The sequence below is a fragment of the Mastomys coucha genome, unplaced genomic scaffold (genome assembly GCF_008632895.1).
Source record: "Mastomys coucha isolate ucsf_1 unplaced genomic scaffold, UCSF_Mcou_1 pScaffold8, whole genome shotgun sequence".
Lineage (NCBI taxonomy): Eukaryota > Metazoa > Chordata > Mammalia > Rodentia > Muridae > Mastomys > Mastomys coucha.
Genome location: NW_022196914.1, coordinates 8,417,412 through 8,442,753, shown reverse-complemented (window position 1 = coordinate 8,442,753; position 25,342 = coordinate 8,417,412). Strand labels below are relative to the sequence as shown.

General features: G+C 39.8%; 1 protein-coding gene and 1 long non-coding RNA gene across 7 annotated transcripts in view; one reads left to right on the top strand and one right to left on the bottom strand.

Moving 5' to 3' along the window:
* The window catches only part of LOC116083699, a 28,524-nt gene extending 12,744 nt beyond the window's left edge, over positions 1-15,780 (top strand). Inside the window, exons 2-3 of the long non-coding RNA XR_004115874.1 lie at positions 8,034-8,150; positions 15,703-15,780. This is a non-coding gene — a long non-coding RNA (uncharacterized LOC116083699). The remainder of the gene's footprint in view (positions 1-8,033; positions 8,151-15,702) is intronic.
* Zfr (zinc finger RNA binding protein) overlaps positions 1-19,566 on the bottom strand; it is a 67,747-nt gene extending 48,181 nt beyond the window's left edge. The window contains exons 1-5 of one of the 6 annotated variants that reach the window (XM_031360455.1): positions 19,415-19,566; positions 19,026-19,125; positions 3,483-3,506; positions 2,096-2,378; positions 892-1,036 (exon numbers count right to left, since the gene is read on the bottom strand). In XM_031360455.1, coding sequence (XP_031216315.1) covers positions 892-1,036; positions 2,096-2,378; positions 3,483-3,506; positions 19,026-19,125; positions 19,415-19,451 — 589 coding nt within the window. In that variant the 5' untranslated portion in view covers positions 19,452-19,566. Of the gene's footprint in view, positions 1-891; positions 1,037-2,095; positions 2,379-3,482; positions 3,507-19,025; positions 19,126-19,292; positions 19,394-19,414 lie in introns of those variants that run through there. The other 5 variants (XM_031360459.1, XM_031360457.1, XR_004115873.1 and 2 more) reach the window with 5 other exon arrangements.
* Positions 19,567-25,342: the final 5,776 nt, after the last annotated feature.

Below are 25,342 nucleotides of genomic sequence, written 5' to 3'. Positions count from 1 at the left end.
CTCATAATAGTAAAACTAGTTTGACTTTTTTTTTTTTTCTAAAACCAAGACTTTTCTAAATTCACCTTCAAAATAAGGTATTACTCAATTTTAGCAAGCCTCAAATCTGTTTTGTAGCTGAGGATAGTCTTCAACTCCTGATCCTTTTGCTTCCCCCTACTGAATACTGAGATTACAGACATGTGCCACCATGTCTAGTTAATTTGGTGTTGTGGATTGAACATAGGACATCATACACACAGGGCAAACACTCTCCCAACTGTGCTAATTCCTAGCTCTTCAAAATTGTTTTTGTGTTGCTATTTTGTTCTTAAAACAAAACTTTTTGGTCAACTTCTCAAGTCTATATAGATAGCAAGTTCATCCTTTAAAGTCTACAAACACAGAGGCTTCCACACAGATAAATAACTTTCTGTATTTGAGCTATTACATGCACTGTGTTCAACATTATGGATGTTCAGTCAGTGTTGCTGGCTCAATACTCTAACCCTAACAGTGGACTGGGTTAAAGGTTTGTGGGGGCTCTTTAACAAACTGCTTTACAAACTGGGGGAGGGAAACCCATTATCAGCGGTTGGTAACAGAACCACCTGTTGTTACAGGTAAATATATGGGTCCATAAAAGTACCCACTGATTACCAGCGCTGTCTGCTACAGCAAGAGAATAGTCCTATGCTGTAAACCACCAGTGGCATACACTTCCAGAACAAAGGGGTACCAACTTTTCCCCTAATCATCTCTCTTTGTGACTCAATGGCATTATAGTAGTCAAAAAACAAAGAAACAGACAGAACCATTATAGACAGACCTTGCAGTTTGTCTTCATTAGATTACCACAAATCATACACTCCAATAATTAATAATAAAACTGTTTATGTTGATAAAGCCCACCTGTCTGATAGTAGGTTTCAGCAACAGAAGGCTGAGGCTGGGCAGCAGCAGCTACAGCAGCAGCAGTTGCTGTTGGCTGTTGGTAGTACTGCTTACTATCATAAGCTACAGCAGGGGCTGTGGATCTTACATACGAATATGAGTCCTAAAGAGAAGATATGAAACAAAAACATACGAATATGAGTCCTAAAGAAAAGAAATGAAACAAACAAAAAAACAAAAAAGCTTGATTTAAGTGGCAGGGAAAAAATCCTTACTGTCTAAAAATATAACAAACAAAACAAAACAAAACAAAACAAAACATAGTTATATAGACCTAAACATAATAGTTTCAATTTAACTCATCAATTATTAACTTATAATAAGAAACAGTATTAATAATATAAACTACATAATACAATCAAGCTTTAATACAAATATAACTAATTAATAACTTTTAAAAATAAAATCAAGCCGGGCGTGGTGGTACACGCCTTTAATCCCAGCACTTGGGAGGCAGAGGCAGGCGGATTTCTGAGTTCGAGGCCAGCCTGGTCTACAGAGTGAGCTCCAGGACAGCCAGGGCTATACAGAGAAACCTGGTCTCAAAAAACAAAACAACAACAAAAATAAAATAAAATAAAAAGCACTTCAAGCAGTATGTTTGATTTTAATCAGAGCTTCAAAACACTCAAATTACTGAATCAAACAACCCATTTTACCCAAAATCTCACTTTGCCTTTAAAAATGAATCCTATAGTATCAGAGAAAGAATTTTCATGGGGCCAGGCCATACAACATAAAAGTATAAGCAAGAGGACCAGAAAATGGTAAGTTTCAATAACAAAACATATAATTTATATTTAATTTTCTTATGTCCATGAGCTTTAAACTACCCTGTCTATGATGGACAAGTAGTACCCAATTGTATAAACAAAGGACATATATATTCCCTGTGTAGTTTCTTTTTTCTAAAACCTTAGGGTAAAATGAGAGCATTTTATCTATGATTTGTGTAAAACTTTTTAAAAAATGAAACAAACACATATAAATGTGTATAGTAGGGTAAAACTAGCAAAGGAGAATTAACATATAAAACTCACTGCAAAGAAATTTTCTCCATCACTGCAAGTACATTTAGAAGTACTGGCTTTGGCCTTCTATCATACCGAACCCATTAAACGCATATGTTAAGGTTATTGAACTAGACAGTTTTTGTTTTTACCTGGTAGTTCTGTGTAGTAGCTGGGGGTGGGGGTGGTGGTGCTTCTTGTTGCCTCTGGGTGTAACCATAGTCGGTTGCTGTGTGTGCAGTGGGATAGCCTCCATAAGCAGCAGCTGTTGCAGCAGCTGCAACAGCAACTGGAGCAGGCCTGGCAACTGCAACTGTGGCGGCTGCTGGTGCGTAAGCAGCAGTAACTGTGTGGGCAGCTACTGGAGCCTGATGGACAGTGTAGCTAGCAACTGTAGTTGGATGGGAATAGGCTACACCCGAAGCTGGCTGCTGGCTATAGTGTGAAGAATAAATATAATAATTTAATTTTAAAATCAAGCAGTCACTTTAAAATTATTTATCAATTAAAAAACACAGAACTAAGATTTAATTTTTAAAAATCAAAGAATCACCTTAAAATGACCAATTAAACAGCATATTTTTCAAGTAATATAATCACTGAGTATATAAAGCAAAGAATTTGAACTCAATATTTTCTAGTCAATACTGTTATTTGTTAGTTTTTTAAATTTTCATTCCTTAATCACAATGTATATTCAAATATACTTCAGATCATGAATCACACTGCAAAGCAAGAGTAACAAAGATGAAGCACTAGGAAGGAAAAAACTTGAACCAAATTAGGAATTTAAAAAAGCATTTTTATATATAAAGCTCATTATTTTAAAAAAATCTCAACAGAAAGACCTTATACAACTTATTGTGAAATATAGGAGAAATTTTCCTGCTTACACATAGCATTTCATTATACAAGTTCTTTTAAAATTTAATAGAAGATTAAAGGGCTCTAAGGCAGATGCTTTGCAGTCATCCCATTTAAGCCTCAAAAGGCAAAAGCATTTTCCAAAAACAGTAATCAAATGAATTTTCATCTAAAACTTTTATAGGAATGTTACTTCTAAAATGAGAATCTGTTATATAAAATGTAAGTCATACAGATATTATCACAAGATAGCATACTTTAGTTTTCATTAAAAGTTCTGAGCAACATACTCATCATTTCACTTGCTAAGGCTGTACTACCAAGGTACACATGCCTTCTCAAAAGCAAGGACAGCCAATAGCTGAAATGTTTTAGCTGACAACAAGGTATAGTAGGATCCAACAGTTAAGAATAGCTGGGGGATGTGAACTGCTGATACAGCACTAGTAAATTACAAGTATGGGTTGTAAAGTACACTGTATCCTGTATTATGTGCATGGCAGCATAAGAAGTAAAGCATTTTGGGCCACCATATTTAACCTGTATTATGGAAAACACTGATCAAGTAAAATTTGACCAAAGGAAATATGAATCTTATAGATACGGATTTTATATCCTATCAAAATGGAAGAGTCTAGAAAAGGTGATAGCTGCCTTCTAAAAGAAGACACTTACTCCATGCTGCTCCAGAGAACAGAACTAGAACCAACAGATGGAAGTTACAGGGTGCCAGATTGCAGTCCAATATGAAAAAGAAAACAAAAAACAAAAAACAAACAAAAAACTTAGAGTCCAAAGAAAATCAAATTTTAATTGGATGAAGCTCCCATACTTTAATATAAAATTAGCCAACACTTCTACATATATGGCAATTACAGAAAAGGGAAGATAAGCTCACATTTTTATGGTGGGAAATCTGTCTATAACTAACATTTCATTTCTTATGAATATGGCATTCTTTTTAATTTTATTCATTTATTTGCTTACTCTGCAGTGTTGAAAATTGAAATTAGAGCTTCACACATGCTAGGTGAAGTCTCTACTAATGAGCTATATTCCAAGCCTCAATTTGATAGTTTTGTTTTTTGTTTTTAAAGATTATGTGTGTGTATGTGGAGGCTTGTCTTGTGCACATGTGGAAGTCAGAGGGATTTTTGTGGAGTTGGTTCTCTTTTGCCTTTATGTGGATTCAAGGTCTCTGACTCAGGTCATCTGAAGTTTTATCTTCCTGATGGCCCATGATGGATACTCTTTAGAGAACAGACTCCTGTAAGCTGTGCCCTGATCTCCACATGCATGCTGTGGCTCATGGTGCTGCCTCCCCACCAGAAAAAACAGAAATGTGTGTGTGTTTGTGAGTGTGTGTGAGAGAGAGAAAAAATATTAATGTATCTCAGATGGTACAGTGTTTGCCTATCTAATGCACTATAAACCCAGGCTCAATACTCAGTATCCCATAAAACTGGTGTAGAGATATACAACTGTAACCCAAATACTTGAGAACTGAAGGCAGGAGTCAGATATTCAAGGTCACTCTTGGTTACATAAGAATTAATTCCAAAAACTAAACCAAAAACACACCAAGTCTATTAAACTTGTATTAAACATTTAACTAGTAAGATTTGATTACACATCACACACACACACACACACACACACACACACACTACATGGTCTAAAGAGGAATTAGTTATTTTTAAATTCAGATATAGCCTTGGATTCTCATATAATTACACTTTGGTATCTGTAGGAGGCTGGCTCCAGGTCAAAATAATATGATTAATAATAACAACCCAAAAATGCTCAATTTCTTGCATAAAAGGGTACAGTTCTTAAGAGCTAGGAATGTAGCTCAGTGGTACAGCCTCTTGTCTGGCACATGCAAAGGCCCTTGGTAGAATCCTTAACAAAACAAAAACATGTTTCTAAAATGGAATAGCATGTGCATAATTTAAACATCACATCCTACACTGTAAACCTGATGTTCCTATTGTTTATATTAATGAAAATGCCATGTAAATAACTATAGTTTAGGAAGTAATAGATGACAACAAAAACACCTATAATGCCCATTAGTACAAACACAATCATCCAGTCTTTATTCATAATGTAGAGTCTGCACATACATAGTCAACTGTAATTAACCACATTTCTTGGTACCAAATGTTGTTATATAGGACAAAAGTAGGTGGGAATGGAGATGAAACAAGTCAGCTAACAAGGGTAGGCAACTTGACTTAATACTACCTGATCCTAACCCTTAAGAATGCATGTGACTCAGAGAAGAAGACGATAGATATGCTTATGTCTCCTGTCTCAGTGAAATTATTCATATTATTTTTGTACTTTTCCAAGTGTCTCAGACTGAATAATGAATTAAAGTCCTTTCCCAAGTACTTTATAAAAAAATGACACCAGGGTAGTAAGCTATTATCTATCTATCCATCCATCCATCCATCCATCCATCCATCCATCCATCCATCCATCTTTTCCCAGGGCTTCCTAACCCAGTTCACTTTCACATATCCAGGCCCCCATAACTCATTATCTGGACTGAAACTGTATCTTCTTTTTGTTGCTGTTTTGAGGCAGGTTCCTGCACCCCAGACTGACCTTGAACTTACTATATAGTTAGGGATGACCCTGAACCCCTCATTCTTTTGCTTCATTCAGTCTTTGGCGTGCTGGAAAACCCAACTCCAGTTTTCCCCATAGTACGAACAGTCTACCAACTGAACTACATCATTAGCTCCTAGAACTATCAAATGCATTATGTAGTCCTAATTCTGAGGGTAGCTGAGCTGATTTTTGTTCTGTCCATTATGTTACTGTAATAATACCTTAAATATCAGAAAATTCTCTTTTAATTTCAAATACTCTTCCCTAATATGCTACAATACAGATACCAAACTAGCTTATATTAGTCCAATCAAATACAGAGGCCAATAAATTTACTTTAAAAATTCAGGTCAAAGATCAGGGGCAAAGCCCACTGTGAGAGAGGCCCTGATTTTGACCCCTAAGCACTGGGAATTTGATTGAAGGAAGGTTAGGTCAAGTCAACACCAAGTTCAAAATAACAAGTTAAAATCAAGAGGATATACCTATTTTATAGTAGTAAAAATAAAAGGTGTCATTTCCCTGCATACAATGTTAAATTTAACTGACTTCCATCTGTAGAGACAAGAAGCTTCGAGTAATTATTTCTTATAAATAGTAAATATAACTTTGTCACTTTCAGTTGGTTTTAAATGGAGAGAAACTAAATAGAAAATCAAATTATTTTCTTGTCCTATTGAATAAAAAGTAGGTGGGAACAGAGTTGAAGCAAATCAACTAGGTAGGCAATTTGACTTATACTTCATGATCTTAACACTTAAGAATGCATGTGACTCAGGGAAGAAGACTACATGCTCATTTATGGCTCCTGTCTCAGTGAAATTATTATTATTATTTCTGTACTCTGGCTATGTAAGTTGGGTAGGGTGGATCATGCTTTCAACCCAGCCCACAGGAGGTAGTAGCAAGCAGATCTATGTGAGTTTGAGACCAGCCTGGTTTACAAAGCAAGTTCTAGGACAGCCAGGGCCACACAAAGAGACCTTGTCAACACTGCCCTCCAAAAACAAACAAACAAAATCTCCAAACATTAATAAAATTAAGTGCAAATATTAATAAGAGTAAGTACAAAAGGGGCTGGAAAGTGAAGTAGTGGCTCAGTAGTGAAGAGAGCACTTGCTGCTCACTCTTCCAGGGGATCAGGGTTTGATGGCTTACAACTTATCTGTAAAATCAGGAGATCTCTTCTGGCCTTGGAGGGCACTGGGCAGATAAGTGGTACACAGATACAAGCAAAACATCCAAATACATTGAATTTAAAAAAAAAAAAAAGAAAAGAAACACTTCAAGAGTTACAGACATAAAAGATACTACTTTCCTCTACTTAAAACATGGGAAAGAAACTAGGCAAAAAAAAAAAAAAAAAAAAAAAGCCAGGCAATGGTGGCACACGCCTTTAATCCCAGCACTTGGGAGGCAGAGGCAGGCAGATTTCTGAGTTCGAGGCCAGACTAGTCTACAGAGTGAGTTCAAGGACAGCCAGGGCTACACAGAGAAACCCTGTCTTGAAAAACCAAAAGAAGAAACTAGGGCAAGGTAGTGTACACCTGTAAAGTCAGTACTTGGAGTGGAAGCTGGAGGACCAGGAACTCAAAGTTATTCTCAGTGATGTACAAGTTCTAGATACCCTTGACTACATGAGATCCTGCCCAAAAAGATTTTAAAAAGTAAAATAAGAAAGTACGTAGAGCATTATTAATGTTAAACTGTAAAATTTCTCTATATTCTTAGATTTACTCTGGATAATAATGAACACTTTCATTACCTGCTTATCAAATAGTAAGCTAGAAACCTTGAAATAGTTCTTTAAAGTGGGCATGGTGGTACAAGCTTTAAATCCCCAGCACTTATGAGGCAGAGGCAGGAGGACCTTTGCTCTGGTTTACACAGAGACCCAAGTCAGACAGGGATATATAGAGAGGCTATATATAAATAAGTAAATAAATAAATAAGATTTTTCAGGCAGCCTTGCTGCTTTCTTCATTAAAATAACTTAAGAGGGGATGACAATTCATTATCAGGTATTTAAAGAAAGCAGATTCTCAACCGCAAAACAGGTCTGACAGTATAGGAAATAAATATCCCCAAATAACACAATTTTTAAAACCTCTAATTTGGGTCATAAAAGAAGAACTTTACAGAAGATAAGCTTATGAAATAATACATAAGATAAAGAGAAATATTCATAAAATGAAGATTAAAATGTGAACGAAAAAGAGATCCAATATCTAACTAGAAAAAATTCTACAAAAAGAAAAAAAAAACAAGTGAATGAAATTAAGAAAAATTTCCACTACTAAAGGCAAACATGCTATTTTCAAATTCAATCACCTAACCTACTACAAAAAAAAAAAAACAAAGGACCAAACTTGGAAACACTTTCCAATTTTTAACCCCAAAGAAGTCCAATTTTCCAGAAAGGAAAATAATAGTAAAGTTTACAATCAATAATCAGATACTAGTGGGCCATAGACAATATGGTAATGTCTTCAAAATTCAAGGGAAGATAGTTATTCTATAGAATTCTATGCCCAGCTTAACTGTGGAGAATAAGTACTTTTAAAAGACATTTGAGGCTAACTTTTCCCATTATATACCTTTTCATAGGAAGCTACAAGAAATGTACTCAGAGTAAACAAAAAGTAAAACAAGCTAACAGATTTTGCAAACATGGAGAAAGATGAAAGCCCAGATCAACAGCCATGCAGCAGGCCAGAGACCAGGGTAAGATCAATGGTTTAGAATCAAACAAATTACAAAAACTCTAACAGAAAAGATGCTCAGGAATACAAAAAACAGAAATTTTAAGATAGAATCACTAGGCCTGGTGACACCTGCCTATAATCACAGTACTAAAGCGGTAGAGGCAAGATAATTGGTTCAAATTCATCCTTGACTACACAGCTTCAGACCCCTCTCATAAACAAATGACAACCACAGCAATCAATGACAATGAAGAGAGGATCCCATGAGAAGATCTTACAGTTGGACAGGAAGTACAACTGAAAAAAAGCCATCTTAACTTTAGACTGGGTAGATTTTCCATTAAGTGGTACAGGATTATAAATGGTCTCTAGTAGGATTTAAAATTATAGCATGGTATCTGGCTCTATAGTAGCTACTTCTTACAGTTAGAATAAGACAAGTTTTTGTATCTACCTAAATTACAGACAAGTCCAAAAGTATGAGTGTAGGAGATAAAAATAAATGCATTAAAGCTGATTAGGATAAGCTGGGCAGTGGTGGCACACGCCTTTGATCCCAGCACTCAGGAGACAGAGGCGGATTTCTGAGTTTGAGGCCAGCCTGGTCTACAGAGTGAATTCCAGGACAGCCAGGCCTACACAGAGAAACCCTGTCTCAAAAAACAAAAAGTTAATTAGGATAAATTTACATATAACAGATATTTAGTAATATAAAATTAAATGATACCAGAATAAAGTAGAACACACTGAGATTTTAGGTCAGGTCTCCAGAAAGTGAAAAAGTCCTTAACTTTTTTTTAGAAATTATTTTTTCATATGTATGAATGTTTTCCTATAGTTCTGTGAATCATCTTCGTGCCTGATGTCCATGAAAGCCAGATGAGGGCATCAGACCTCTGGGACTAGAGCTATCTTCCCAGACCCCTTTAGTGTTTTCTTTTTGAGACAATGTTTCACTATATATTGCAAATTAGCTTTGAGGCTGTGATCCTCCTGCCTCAGCAGGCAGTAGCCAAAATATACAGTAGTACCAAAAGGACTAAAATAGTTAAGAATAAATGTAAGGCCAGGGAGATGGCCTGCATCACAGCACCAGATACGCTGAGACAGGCAGACCTCTGGGGCCTGCTTGGTCATTGCTGAACACCAGATTCAGTGAAAGACCCTGTCTTAAAAAGGAAATTGGGTAGTAACTGAGAAAGACACCAGGTGTCAACCTCAGTCTGATTCCACACACTCTACATGTTTGCCCCCCAATTACATACACCCTGTCCAATCTCTTCATGTATACACAAAGAACAAAATTGGGCTGTTGAGGTGGTTTAGCAGGTTAAGTCATGTGCCTCAAACCAGTTCAATCCACACAGAGGAGAAAACTGACTTCTACAAGTAGTTCTCTGACCTCCAAAACATGCTGCTGCCCATGCATGCACACATACAAGAAAAAAAAAATGCTGTTGGGCAGTGGTGGCGCACACCTTTAATCCCAGCACTTGGGAGGCAGAGGCAGGTGGATTTCTGAGTTCCAGGCCAGCCTGGTCTACAGAGTGAGTTCCAGGACAGCCAGGGTTACACAGAGAAACCCTGTTTCAGGAAAAACAAAACAAAACAAAACCAAAAACAACAACAACAAACAACAAAAAAACCCAAAAAACTAGAGGAAGATGGGTACGGCCCTGTACTATGCAATCCTTAGTACCTGAGTGGCTGAAGAAAGACTGCCACAAATTCAAGGTCAGTATGAGTTCAAAGATGGTCTTGGGAGCGGTATCATTAAGATACTGTCTCAAAAAAACAAAAAAGGGCCAGTGAACGTTTAAAGGAATCAAGCACAACTTTCAAAACTGCAATACAAAAATATGCAATTAGAAACCCAGGTTCACATAACTGACTACACATAGTTGGCTAAAAAATTAGTGAAATGGAAAATACCTACAATTACCCAGAACATATAAAAACAAAGAAATTAACAAAAAAACCCACTAACAGTAAAAAATCCTGGAGGACAGAACAAAAGAATGTTAATTTAACCACTTGGTATTACAAATAAGAAAAACAAGAAATATTAAGAGTATTTTTTTTATTGCAATAACAATGTTCAGATTTAAGAGCCCTAACAATCCCCAGGCAGAAGTAAACACAACAGAATTCACACCAACATACCTTAAAGAAAGACAGTAAGCATCAAAGGCAATGAGAAGCTCTCTAAGGCACAGGAAAAACTGTATAACAAGAGACTGAAAACTACTGAAGCCTGAAGGTAGCATACTGAAGATGCTGAGATTGGAGAGTTTTCCACTGTTGTCAAAACAAAGTGTGTGTGTGTGTGTGTGTGTGGAGGGGGACTTTTATGAAGAATGAGTGACCACTAAGGTAGAAGGCCAATTTAAATAAATCATCATATAAGACAATAATTGTGCCCAGCAACAACAATATGGACTAGACAACAGCCCAAAAAGCTGTTGTTTGAAGTCCTTTAAACTACTATAAATAACCGAATAGCTCAAAAAAGAAACAAAGTATTAGTTATACTAAAAGCTGTTGGGTAATATAAAGTGCTTTAAAATTGGATGCATCAAAAACCACTTCTCAAACACTGACATTTCTTCAGGGAAGGACTATTCACAGATGAAAAAAAGAAAAACAACCTCTTTAAGGAAGAGATGGCTCAGTGGGTAAAGGCCCTTGCACTGGAGTCTGATCACTTGAATTCAATTCCCAGGTCCTACATGATGGAAGGAGAGTTTGGTCTTGTTTCTCTGGCTCTACAAATGTCTCAGATGTCTGTAATTCACCCTTTTTGTTAGTCACTCAAAACATGTTCACATGCCAGGCACCACACTTTCTCTGTGTGTGTGTGTATATATGTGTGTATATATATATATATATATGTATATATGTGTGTGTATATATATATATATATATATATATATATATATGTATATTGCTTTAGCAGTGAATCACCAAACATAAGGATAACCAGATTTACCCTTCTAACCCTTATCCCTTTCCTGACCCCATTTGCAAACACCTAAGGAATAATGGCTAACACCATTAAGAACTGTGAATTACTTCGCAAGTAATACTGAATCGCCAAAAAAAAAAAAAAAAAAAAAAAAATTAGAGTGTAGAAGCCTCCTAGGATGATAATATTCTGTTTAAAGTGAGGGTTATGCAAGTGTGCTTATTTTGACAGATTACCAAACTATCACATATGTGCAGTTTTCTTTTACATATACAATGTTTTGATCGTCTTTTTTTTTTTTTTTTTTTTTTTTTTTTTTTGTCTTGTTTCTTCGAGTTTCTTAAGCTTTTGGAGACAATGTTTTTCTATGTAGCCCTGGCTATCCCGGAACTCTGAGATCTACCTGCTTCTGCCACCTGAGTGCTGGGATTAAAGGCATGCACCACCATCTAAAAGTATTCTTAAAGGTTTATTTTTTAAGACTTGTACTAAAAAAGATTTTATATGTACGGGTGTGGCCTCAGAGTTTGGGATCGTTCTAAGCCATTATATGAGTTCTAGGAACTGAACTCAGGTCCTTTTGCAAGAGCACCAAATATATACTAATACACACCCACACACCCAGTTATGTGACCTTAGGAAGCCAGAATACCATGTTAGATCTCCTGGAGGTGAACTTAAAGGCAGCTGTGAGCCAACTGATAGAGGTGCTGAGAACTGAACTGTGTGTGGTGTTTCACCTGCTGAGTAATCTCTGTAGACTTCCATGAAAATGTTTTAAAAGTCGGGTATGATAGATCACACCAAGCTGAGGCAGCAGGATTATCTTAAGTTTGAAGGTAGCTGAACTAGATGATGAATTTCAGTCCAGCCTAGACCACAGAATAAAACTGTTTCCCAATAAAAAATACTTTAAGTCTTATCTTCCAATTTCCTGAAAAATCAAGAATGGTGGCTGAAAGATAGCTCAGCCATTAATAGCACCCGATGCTCTTCAAGAAGATCCAGGTTTGGTTTTCTACACCCACATCATACAACTCATGACTACCTATAACTCCAATTCCAGGGGATCAATCTGCTTTCCATTGGCACCTGCTCATAGTTTCTCATACTTTCATTCCCACGCTCCTGTACACCAGTGGATGTGCACATATACACTCTAAGTCTTAAAAAGTTAATGAATGTGACCACAGCACAGCTATTTGTATGAAGCTACATGTGTCTTTATCTTTGAGCATAAGTGTAAAACTCTGAGAGCACAGAATTCAAAAACCAAGTACCAGTATCAAGTGAACTACCCTTTCAAATGCCTTTTAACATAGAGAATATTAAAAATAAAATAAAATCACAATGTTTATTTTATTAATTTGATCCCTATGCATTAGGAGCTACATTTCACAGGGCTTTATCAAACATGAAAAGATGCCACACTTGAAAAATGATCTTAATCTTGGGCCCTAACAGAATGGTGCTATGAACAGTTTATGGATAAGGACAGTGTTGAACCTTTCAATCTTTACTAAGTAGATTAAAAATGTAAGTAATTCTAACACTGCCAATTACTGCATTTCTAAGCCCAAGGACTCATTTATTTCACCCTCTATCATTTCTTAGTAATAATGTAGCTAGTTGTGTGACAAAACAAATAATTACCTTTAAGCATATACATGATACAATCTAACTCATCTATATAAACATGGCTCTCATTCTAAACTCTTTAATCTAATGATCTATCTATCCATCCTCTTATTTTATTTTACCAAGTCCTTCTTATCATTGCTTACAATGTCCTAACTACTTTTAGGATAATCAGTGCTTCAATACAATCACTAAGATCCCTCTATCAAGGTACCTTGGGATTTTCAGAAATCCCAAGTCTAGAATTATACTAGACTTAATTTAACAGTTTTGATTTTTAAAATTTTTCATTAATATAACCTCTTTCTTATAACTATTCTTTTGTACATTCTTAATGAGCCTTGCAGATTTCATTAGTTTTATTTCTATTCAGTAGGTTTACAGCTATATATAAACATGGGCAGTGTTGTAGATATAGATTAGTTGTGGAGCACTGGTTTACATAAACAGGAGTTATTTGCAATTTAATAACTTATAAAACATTGCTGTAACAAGAATGTGAATTTGTTTAGTCCAAACAAAATCTCCCTCTGTAGATCAGGTTGGCCTTGAATTTACTCAAGCTAGCTCTAGTACTGGGATAACAAATATACACCACCATATCCAACTCAAGAAGTTTTTTTTGTTTTTGTTTTTAAGATTTATTTATGTATGAGTACACTATAGCTGTCTTTAAACACACCAGAAGAGGGCATCAGATCTCATTACATATGGCCATAAGCCACCATGGGGTTGCTGGGAATAGAACTCAGGACCTCTGGAAGAGCAGTCAGTGCTCTTAACCACTGCCATCTCTCCAGCCCAAGGAAGTTCATTTTTGTATGATTTAGCTACAGAAAATTTACTGAACTTACTTGTTCCCATTTTTCTGTATGTGATGAACTGAATAATCAAACCATCTGTAAAAAAAATGTTTTCTTCCCTACTGAATTGAAACTGAGACCTACCACTAATACTAACACCTATTTTATAGTAATCATATGGCAGACATAAATTGGGAATCCATAAATTAAATCTATAAATTAATAATCTACAGCATTGGTAGGCACACTTTCTAAAAACCATGTTCTAGGCTAGGAAGTATTGTATTTAATCGTCACCTAAAGAAAAGATGGATAAAGAAATAAAATCTTAGAAAAGTTAGTGACTTGGCCAATAGACTAAAGAAACAGAGCTTAGATTCAAATTTAAGTTTAACTAGTTCCCAATTCAAATCTTCTTGAGACAATGTGCTACCATAAAGGCAATGTAAAGCATACCGACCCATATACTTCAACATTCTATATATGGTTATTCTGGCTTACTCTAGAACTCCCTTCCCCATTATACACTACAACTAAGGATTACACTCTAGGCCTCAGACATCCTATGCAAATACTTACCCAGCTATACCCAAGTCCTTTCAACCCACTCCCAAGGCTATTAGTAAAATATATAGGAAATTGCAGAAGTCTGATAGCAACTATCCTTTTTCTTGGGAGAGGGAGGTGTAAGGTGGCAACTTTACTATTTCAAACTCATATATGCACCCCAGGGTCTCAGCAATGGGAAAACTAATATAAGAAAGTTGAAAAAAATTAATAGCCAGTAAAGTTCTATCTTCCTGATTGGTTTCAAAACTCATTCACCTGGGTTTTCTTTCTTTACTTTTAAGACAGTGTTATTAACTCTATACATTCAAGTACAAAGTATAAGAGAAAAAGTAAAACCCTAAAGTCACTGGCTAATCAGCCCATGCAAGGTGATCATTTGCCTGCCCAAATTATTTTAGTGACCTAAGACACTTAGAAATACATTTCCCAGGGGCTGGCGAGATGGCTCAGTGGGTAAGAGCACTGACTTTTCTTCTGAAGGTCCTGAGTTCGAATCCCAGCAACCACATGGTGGCTCACAACCACCTGTAATGAGATTTGACTCCCTCTTCTAGTGTGTCTGAAGACAGCTACAGTGAATTAAGCCGGCGCAAGCGGGGGCTGGCCAAGGTCCTGAGTTCAATTCCCAGCAGCCACACACATGATGGCTCACGGCCATCTGTACAGCTACAGTGTACTCATACACATAAAATAAAATAAATCTTAAAAAAAAAGAAATACATTTCCCAAAGGCATGTCAAACTCATTAGATGAGCTGTTTTCTTTTAACTGAAAATTCTTAAATGCTCACCACATATGTATGACTCATGGCTAGAATGTTAAGATTTGGAGGCTGAGGCTGAAGATCTCTAAGAGCCTTAAGAATAAGGGGAGTAATTATTTTGCACACTTATACAATCTTCATTCTTTAGATTCAATAAATATTGATAAGAATGGTAAAAATGTTTCCAAATGATTATTTAAATAGCAACTTTATTGAAGGTAGAGTAACATTCAGACATCAATGATACCAAGTTACAGCTAGGAAAATAAAACTATTTTAAGTACCAGCTAAAGATTTAAGTTATCCAGAGAACAGACAAGTATTTGATCAAATATGAAAATTTACAAGAAATGTTTGAGGTTTTTCTCAAGAGTAAGTAAAGAGAAAATGGCTGTTTAAAACACTAAAAGGTTTTATTTCTGCTCACTGGAGAATATAAATGACCTTTTTATTACATATTTGTATATCCCATAAAACCCCTTTAAAAGCTCAAGTACTGCTGGAAGTGATGGAACATGCCTTTAATCCCAGTACTCAGGAGGCAGAAGCAGGCATTTCTTTGTGATTTCCAGGCCAGACAGGGCAACATGATGAGACCTTGTCTCAAAAAAAGAAAAAAAAAATCCCTTGAGTACTATGAGAAACTCACTATCAATAAGAGGATGAAAGTAAGTCTGTTATAAAAACATCAGAACTTGCCTGTCCCCCATCAAAAATTACCTTAGGGCCAGCAAGATAGATCAGTAGGTAAGAGCGCTTGCCCTACAAGCCAGATGACTCTGGTGGAGAGAGAGAATTGGATTTCTGAAGAGCTGCAACCTTATCTCCACAGGTGTGATGGACACGTACATCACTGGGCATGGACACACACAGGAAAACAGTGTACAATAATAAAAGGAGTTATGCTAAACTGAGTGTGGCTCTAATAGAAGCTGAGAGATCAGTAATTTCAGGTTATCTTTGGCTACAGAGTGAGCTCAAGGGTTGCATGAGACTCATGAGACTCCAACACAAAAAATGAATAAAAATAAAAGGGAACCTGCTTGGTATGAAGGTAATGCCTAAAAGCCCAACACCTAGAAGGTAGAAACAAAAAGACCTACAGTTTGAGGCCGAATGTGAGGCTAACATAGTCTACGTTATCTTTGTTTTGAGTGTGTCTTCCCTAAGTTTTTTCTTTTCCTTTTTTTTAAAAAAAGAACAGTATACCTTCTCAACACATGAGCTCTCCAACTAAACTCACTTTCGCCATGAAGCCATCTTGGTTATCATTTCCAGGGGAGAACCTGCTTTGTCTTGTGCCCTTCACCCAGAAACTAAGCATCTTACCAGAAATATATACACACATATAAAAAACATTCAAAAAATGTTTTCAACTGGAAGCAAATCTTAAAACAAAAAACCAAAAAAACCTCCCAAAAAACAAATGGCATCCTAAGTTTACCTTGTCCTTAAAAAACATATAAACCAGGAAAACAAAAAGTGGGGCTTTGCAGCACAAGGATTGAATAACCACTCAGTACAGAAATGTTTAGTATGAGTTAATCACAAATGAAGATAATCTATTTGGAACTTGTTTACAACATATACTAATTCTTTAGTATATCATTACAAATACCAAAGACAGGGCTAGTGGTAGAGCAACTGCCAACAAGCATGAAGAATTAGCATTCCATTTCCAGCATGGAGTAAAGGTGAATCTAATGTAAATTTAGTCAAATATATATTGTTATGGCTAGGGAAGCTAATAACTAGAATTGAGATTTTGGATGTTTACTCCGAGTTATGGTAGTCAATGACCACAAAGCAACTTATCCATATGTAAAAGACTTAAAACACTTCCCCATGTTCGAGATCTTTCAAATTAAGGAACAGATACATAATATATACATGCAAACTAAGGTTTTCCACCTCTTAAAGTTCTATTATAACTATTTCTACCTAGAATCAACAACATTGTTAGTATTCATCTTCCTCAAACATTAGCATTATTGCACATGAATTCTTGAGTTTAAACACCAGTGATTTTCATTTATGTCTCTGTAAAAAAAAACAGTGTCTTAATAATTACTTCTGGTGATATATGCAGTTAACAGCAAGACTAGCCTTTTTTTTTTTTTTTTAAAAGATTTATTTTATTTATATGAATTCACTGCAGCTGTCTTCAGACACACCAGAAGAGGGCTCTGGATCCCATTACAGATGGTTGTGAGTCACTATGTGTTTGCTGGGATTTGAATTCAGGACCACTAGGAAGGAGGTCAGTGCTCTTAACCACTGAGCCATCTCTCCAGCCCCAAGACTAGTCTTTTAAAGCATACATTATAAATCAATTCAGTAACCAGGATTTATCAAGCTTACTTAAGCTGGTATTCAACATTCTCACAATACTGATTGGATTGAAAAAATTTTTAAATCTATAGGCCTGCATTTTGGAAAGAAAAAACTTTAAAAACTGCAAAACTCCTGCTCCCAATTTTCAGTACCTAAACAGTTAAAATGCAAATTTGTCATTCAGTGACTACCAAGAAAACCAAAAAATATTAAACAAAATGAACAGAAAAATTTAATGGTTAAACACAGTATTTTCTAGAACACATGTTACTCATTAGCAATAGATTTATGGGCAGAGGCCATTTCTCAGAAAAAAAATTATTTAGTTTGACTATGTTTTCTCCCTTCACAAAACTTTGCTTGTTTAGCATCTAAGTCTGTAAAACAAATGACACGTTAATATCTGAAATGTCCCACAATTTTGCTCTGATGATACATAATTCCAGTCATTTTTCTCAGCACTGGCCTCAAGAGACTTTAAAAAAAAAATGGGGGTATTTCATCTATTTTGATTGATAGATTTTTTTCCTTTATCAGTAATGTGTAGTAAAACAGTAAATTGTATCATAAGATTCCATAAAATGAAGTAACTTTTTTTTCCTTTAGAATTTTCAGCCTCCAAATATTGACCAATATCCCATTTTACAGAGGAAACTCAAAAAAAAATATGTCCTAAATGTCATAAAAATCATGAAGATACTGCGATTAAAATTTGTTTTCCAATGAGCCTCTTTTAAATACACGACTAGCCTAAGGTAAATGAGATGGAAAAAAAGCTGTCTGAATTTAACCATGATGATCCTAAATACGCTAAGGTATGTATGCTTATTGCATGAACCAAGAGACTGTCTCACTTTGATTCATAACAGTTCAATAAATACACGATTTTGTCTCTTCTTTTTGCGATAAGATGTATAAGGACTTCCAGCTACTTTAGTAATGACAGCTATCTGAAGGTAGAGGATTCAATCCAGACATTACAACGACTCAGTATACAGCCACTCGCATTTTCTTTTCCCCAGGGGAAAAAGACCCCAAAGGAGAACCACCGGTCCACCTGGAACCGTCCTCAATGGCTACAAGGACGATACACGCATCATCTGCACTAGGAACTTCGCACATCTTTTTCAGACTCATAGCTTAACAATTCACAGGTGGTTGGCATATTAACATCTCTCGGAGCAAGAAAACCAAAGGGAATGGGATGGATGCAATGACGCTGGCAAACTGGCAGTTAATTTGAGGGGCTAGGGGAGGGCGGGGGTGTCGGGGACCCGGGGCCAAGGGAAGGTATCGACAAAGATGTGTTGTTGTTAACTGGGCTCCGGGGGCGTCGCGGTAGAGGCCGCTGACTCCGCACTCGGTGCGAGGCCCCTTCGCTCACTCTCTCCATTCCCCGAGCCAAAGGAAGATAAGAGGTGGGGGCTGTCAGGATGGAGGCAGGGACAGGGAAGACGAGGGGCCGCAGCGGGCGGCTCGGCTCCGCTCCAAGGCCGCGGGAGGCCATTTTACCTCCGGGGCCGTCGAAGGCCCCAGCGGCCCTCCACGTCCCCACGTTCCCACCCCTCGGGAGTCATTCCTCCCCCATCTCTGCCCCTCGGGGGGCCGCTCTCCGACGCCGGCCGGACCAGGCGGAGGGCGACAGGGCAGGGAAGGGCGGGTGTGGGAAGGGTGCGGGGCCCGACCGCGCCTGCCGCGGGGCCCGGGCTCGGGGCGGTGCTGGGGGGGCGGGGGCGGATGCGGTCGCGGGCCGGAGCGTCGGCGGCAGACCGACCGCGGGGCGCGGAGGGAGAGAAAAGGGAGAAGGCGGGGAGCCGTTACCTATACTGGGCCGCAGCCGCCGCCGCCGCCGCCCCGCTGTGGGTGAATCCAAAGTAGTTGCCGGTCGCCATTTTGGCATCTTCCCCCAGCCGGCTGGGCACTGCGGCGGGCACGGAGAGTCAGGTCCCATGGCGGGAGGGCAGCCGTGAATAGGTCGGGGCGCCGAGGAATGGCAAGGGAGAGAAAAGGGGCCGTGAGAAGCCGCCCTGGCCGGCCGGGCCGCGGCCGCACCGCCGTCCGCCTCCCTCCCCGCACTCCCTCACTCACTCGCACGCCCGGGTGGCGGCCGCCGCCTCCTCCCCGGAGCTGGCCCCAACCCCCGCGCCTACCCGCCGCCCGAGGCTGGGGAAGGGCATGGCAGAGGCCTCCACGGGCCACATTAGACTCACCATAGGTGAAAGAAACTACCGGGCATATGGGAATCATGGGCTCGGGCTGCTGCTGCTGAACTCTGAACTCTCACCCGCTGCCTCCCTCCTCTGCCCCACTCCTCCTCAGCGGAGAACAGACCGCCGCCGCCGGCCGCACAGCGCAAGCGCGCTAGTGCGATGCATCCTGGGAGATGTAGTCCTTATGCCCCGCGCCAACCCCACCCCCCTCCACCCCCGGGCTGCCGCAGGGCCCCTGAGAAGCGGATTTCTGGGGTGCGGGTGTGGGGTTCCCTCGTGGGACTACGGGCCCGGCCTTATCCTAAGCGATGGTGACTCGCACCCGCTGCGGGGAGGCTACAAGCGGAGGAAGAGCGCCTCGCCCGGCCGCGGGGGAGTCGGGGTGCGTGACCAGATAGAGTGACGTCTGTTGGCCTTTTCGCCGCCTTACTTTTTCACCGGTTTCCTTTACTTTTGCATCCGCGTTTGTTCTCTGTTTCAGCCCTCCTCTCGCCTTTATTTTCCATTAGCATTTGAGCTGGCCTAATTCCTGTTGCTTGTCACTAGCCTTTAGAAAGCGGAGGAGGGATCGAGGAGAGGGGAAAAAAAGCAGAGGAAGTGCTGCACCAAGCATCTGCCCAGAACCGTGCCTGTCATAGGGGTCACACCTTTTGCCAAGACCCCGCCCCACCTTACAGACTCCTTCAGTCTTTCAGAGTCATGTTGGCCCCCAACAAGGTGTTGGGCGTTGTAGATGCTAGAAACGTGACATATTGTAGGAGCAAAACAAAGTCCCCGTTCACATGGAATTTTTGTTCTGGGAAGGCTTATGAGACACTAGAGCCAAAAACATAGAAAATGTGGTGGGTGGGATTGGAGCTTTAGGAATAAAAACAGGACAATGAGGATAAGGGGAGTTCGTGCAGTTAGGGTAGCCCTGGAATAGAGACTTGACAGAAGCGAGAAAACCACCCAGGTAGATGCCTGGAGGAAGGGCAGTGGAGGAAAAGTCTGGAGTATCAAGGAAGTCATTCTGGCCAGAACTGAGTGAGGGAATGACCAGTTCAAAGGTCCTCGTGAGAGCGCCACTTTTACTGGGTGGCACACACCTATAATCCCATCATTGGGAAGGCTGAGGCAGGAGAATTTCCGAGAGAGTGCTAGGCCTACCTACACTCCAGGAGGAGACATTGTCTCAAAAAGAAAATACCCACCTATCCACTCCTACCAAAAGAGTGGCAGGTCTCTCTGGGTAAGGATCAATACTTTATACATAGTACTTTACTGCATGCAACCAATCATATTTTCCTTACAGACGCTTTCCTGTTAGCTCTTTATCTTCACAGGCCATTTTCAGTTACCCCTCCCCCACCTCACACACCCATTTCTTCTCTGCTACTGGGGATGGAGTTGATCTGAGTGCTCTCTCTCTCTCTCTCTCTCTCTCTCTCTCTCTCTCTCTCTCTCTCTCTCTCTCTCTCTCTCTCTCTCTCAGCAGAGTGACCAGGCACTCACTATACTGCTTCTGCTGGGCTCCATCCCCACTCACTCCCCTCCCAACTGGGTGTGCCACAACTCACTCAGTCCTTTCCTGGACTGATTTCTGTCATCTTGCTTTTACCCTGCCTCCACCAAGGCATAAGAAGAGCTACACCTCGCCACTTACCTGCCTCATGGCCATCCACCAGCCCCTGCTGCTTATCTCTTCTTAAGTCAGAAGTGAACCTTAAAATATTCAGAGTGAATCATAACACACCCATGAAAATCAGCGCTTTAGTCTACCTTTCTTTCAACGCAGAAAACAATGCCTCAATCCTTACTGGCGTCAACCCCCACACCTCCTACAACAGTCAGGTTCTGAGAACCTGCCTGATTTGTCCTTTTACTCATTTCAAAGAGAAAATGTACAGCATTTGGGGAAAATCAGTGTCATTGTTTTTGAGAACATTGATGTTTCCCAGTTGTGTTGCTAAGGGGAAAAAAGATCTCCTATACATGGAGCATTAGAACTGCCCTGAAAAAGAGACTTGCCTTGAACTTCACAGAACAATAAAGCCTCCAGGCAGACTGCAGATGCTTTCACAAGCCTCGCCACCAGTAAGCTATTGGCGTTAAATGGGAGGAGAAGGGTCAGGCAGTAATTGTTGAGTTCTGTGGAGGCTGGCTTTCTGTTTAGCTGCTTGTCTTGAGAGGATAGCATTATAGCGTTGATCACTTCTCAAGGAGAGAGCACTGAACTCAAGTAGAAACTGGGTTTTCTTTACAGCGATGGTCCTTAGGGGTGAACAGTGGTGAACAGCATTTGCAACTGCGCTGTTCTCAGAGGCAGACTAGCCTACAGGAAGTACTTTAGCTTGCCCTCACCTTGTTTAGGAAAGATGTTTTGGAGGAGACTGAAATAAAAAGAGATCTAGGTCTTGGGGGAGCTATCAGTGGAATGTTCTGATAAAATGTTATTTATCTTTTTGGAATCTCTTAAGAATAGCAGCATCTTCTTTCTATGGCCAGTGAGAGGGCTTGGCTGGTGACAGTGCTTGCCATCAAGCTTAATGACTCCAGGCAGGTACAAAATGTCCTCTGGCCTTCACTCTAGTGTCCACACATATACATAGACATACACTAAATAAATAATAAAAAGTATTCTTCAGGGCACTGTGGTAAGAGTTAGGTGGGACTGATATAAAGCAGCATCTAAACTTATTAAAAGCAAAACAAAAACAAAAACAAGACTGGGACCCTGAAAGATGACTCAGCAGGATTAAGGTGCTTGGTATGCAAACATGAAGGCTCAAGTTTGACCACTGAAACTCATGGAAAGGTGAAGGGAGCAAACTGACTTCACAAGGTTGTCTCTAACCTCTACATATGTCCATGGCATACACAGGAGTATATCTCTATCTGTCTAGGTCTGTCTGTCTGTCTATCTATCTATCTATCTATCTATCTATCTATCTATCTATCTATTTATCATCTGCTTGTGCAATACACACACACACACACACACACACACCAAACAAGCAAGCTGAATGTTCTTTTTTTTGATATTTTCTTTATTTACACGTAAATTTCTCCTTTCCCAGTTTCCCCTCCAACAAACAAACAAACAAACAAACAAAAACAACAAGAACAACCCCCCCCCCCGAATGTTCTTTTTTAAACCAACCTTCTAGTAAATACTCCATGCAGAATATCCACCTACAATCCAAGAACTTATGGCTTCAAGCTTGAGAACCATGTCACAGAATACCCAGCCAGGCCACACAGCAGCATACAATCCCCTGGGATAACAACAGAAAACAAACTTTGCCTGGAGCTGAGAATGTAACTGAATTGGTAGAGTGCTAGCCTAAGTGGGCATTCATGAAGCTCTGGCTTTAGGTCATCACAAAAACTGAGCACAACTGATGACCCCTGTAATCTCAGCTCCGGAAAGATAGGAGCAGGAGGTCAGAAGTTCAAGGCCACGTTTGGCTACATAGGAAGTTTGAGCCTGACCCGGGTACATGAGATCCTGCTTCCAAACAAAACAGCACCGTCAACAAATAAGCAATTGAGCAAGATGGAGAGAGGCTCAGTCCATGGCGTGCAAACATGAGGACCAGAGTGTGGATTCTCAGCACCCCATGGAAAGCTTCTGTTGCCTGCATCTGAAGCCTCAGCTCTGGGAAAGGGGAGAAGGGCAGAAATGGGGTGCTACAGGAAGATCCCTGGGGATCTGCCTCCAGCCAGTCAAACCAGAAAGGCTCATGTTAACTGCAGTTAAAAAAAAAGCCTCAAAATCTGAGGGAGAAGAACAAAGCCACCTGACATTCACCTCTGGCTTCTATGTGCAACCACTCACATGCACATATGTATACAGACTCTCACAAGCACATACATAGGAACTACATAGGTAAATAGACAAAGAAACACTTGACTGGAGGCAGCTATCTATGCTATCTAGCATCTTCATTTTATGAAATGGTTTGAAGTGCATACCTGGTCAAGGTCTGTGGTCTTCTCAGGACAAAGGTGACTTCTAAAACTTTACATGGTCTGGCCTTCCTGCCTATTCGTCACTACATAAACTCCATATTTTCATCATTTTAATAACCTTGATCTCCTGTTTACATGTCCCCTATCCCCCACACAGGGTATCTCCTTGCCTAGAATTCTTGCTTCTCTTTGCCTTAGGTAGTCCTCTTGTGTGGAGGACTAAATTCAGTGCAGTCGGCCCTCTGCATCCTTCCATGATGGCCCCCTCTGTGACCTCTTCAATTGATCAGATTGTGATTATGCTCTCAGAGCACAATGCAATTTTGCATAGTTGCCTCGTCACAACTTTATATATTGGGTGTGTAGTTCTCCCACCAAACTATAATCTTTCTGAGGGCAGAGTGCCAATATCAAATGCCTAGTGAAAAGTCACCAGAGAGCACTTGAAAAATGATCAAACCAGAGGACGCACAACTTAATTATGCTTTGATGAGTCAGAATGTCAGTGCTGGATTCCCACAGTTCTTGGGGTTATAATTATGAACCTCAACTAGCATCCGAAGACAAATTAGAAAATGTTAATTGGCAGTTCTGTTAGCCACAAGGTGGAGCTAGTCTGAGAAAGCCTGTCTTCAACTGCACTTTTGAGGCCTGGTTTCCTAAAACCTTGTGAAATATAGATACACCAGGCAGAAAGCAGGTCACGTTAGCTACTATGTATCAAGAAGAATATACAGCAATAGCTGGTTGGTTTTAGTTTGACACAAACATACACATATTTGGGAAGAGGGAATCTCAGTTGACAAAATGTTTCCAGAAGATTCTCTTGTAGGCATGTCCGTGGGCTCTGTCTTGTTAAATGATTGATGTGGAGGAGGCCCAGCTCACTGGGGGTGGTGGTGCCATTTCTAGGCTGGTGATCCTTGGTGCTAGGCAGTGCTCCCTCATGGTTTCCGTTTCTGCCTCCAGGTTCCTGCCCTGAGTTACCTCAGTGATAGAATGTGATCTGAGAGCTGTAAGATCAAATAAACCTTCCCCCTCCCACTCCCATGCTGCTTTGGGTCATGGTGTTTATCACAGCAGTAACAACACTTAACTAGAGTGAAGACAAGCAAAAGGCCAGCCTGTGCTAAAATATGGTGAGTTTTAGACCAGTTTGCCCTGCAGAGTGAGACTATCTCAGCTTACCTTTGCAAAAGAAAGGCTGTATTTCACATACTATGAGAATCACTCTTTTAATGTATTTAGTTCAATGACATTTAATACATTCCCCAAGGTATAGAACTCCCACAACTATCTAACTTCAGAATATTTTTCTCACTGTAGTAATGAATTCTATACTCATTAGCAGCCATGTGTCTTCACTTTCTCCCAACCCCTGATTGGGTGTTTGTTTGTTTTTCAAATTCTAGACATTAAACCTAGAATCTTGAATTCCAGCTCCACTTCTCCATTTATCTTTGCTATGTGGCACTGCCTAGGCTGATATTTACAATGTAACAAAGACTGGCAACAATCCTCCAGGCTCAGCCTCCTGTGAGGATTACCCAGTGTCCTCCCCAGGCCTGGCCACAAAAGTACTTTCTATCTCTATGGATTTGTGTATTTTGGACATATGAATAGGCTTTAAGGACATCTGTCCTTTTGGTCTAGTCCTCTTCACTTAGCATGGTATTTTGAAGCCCCATTGTCAAGTTTTGAGAGAGTCTTGCTCTCCACCCCAGGCCTGGAGACTTTTCTTTCTTAGTCTCAGTTCTGGGACTGTGGCTGTCTGACACCACACTTGGTGCACAGGGATGACAGTTCTTGTGGTAACTTCTATTCACATTTCTGCTGATTCATACCTAGGAGGAGAATGTTGGTATACCTTTTGAGACAGGGCTTTGCCACGGACCGGGGTTTCTTGCGGGGTCCCTTGTTCCACGGGACTAGGGATTCTGGCCAGGTGGGCACGGGATTCGGCTTTGACAAACA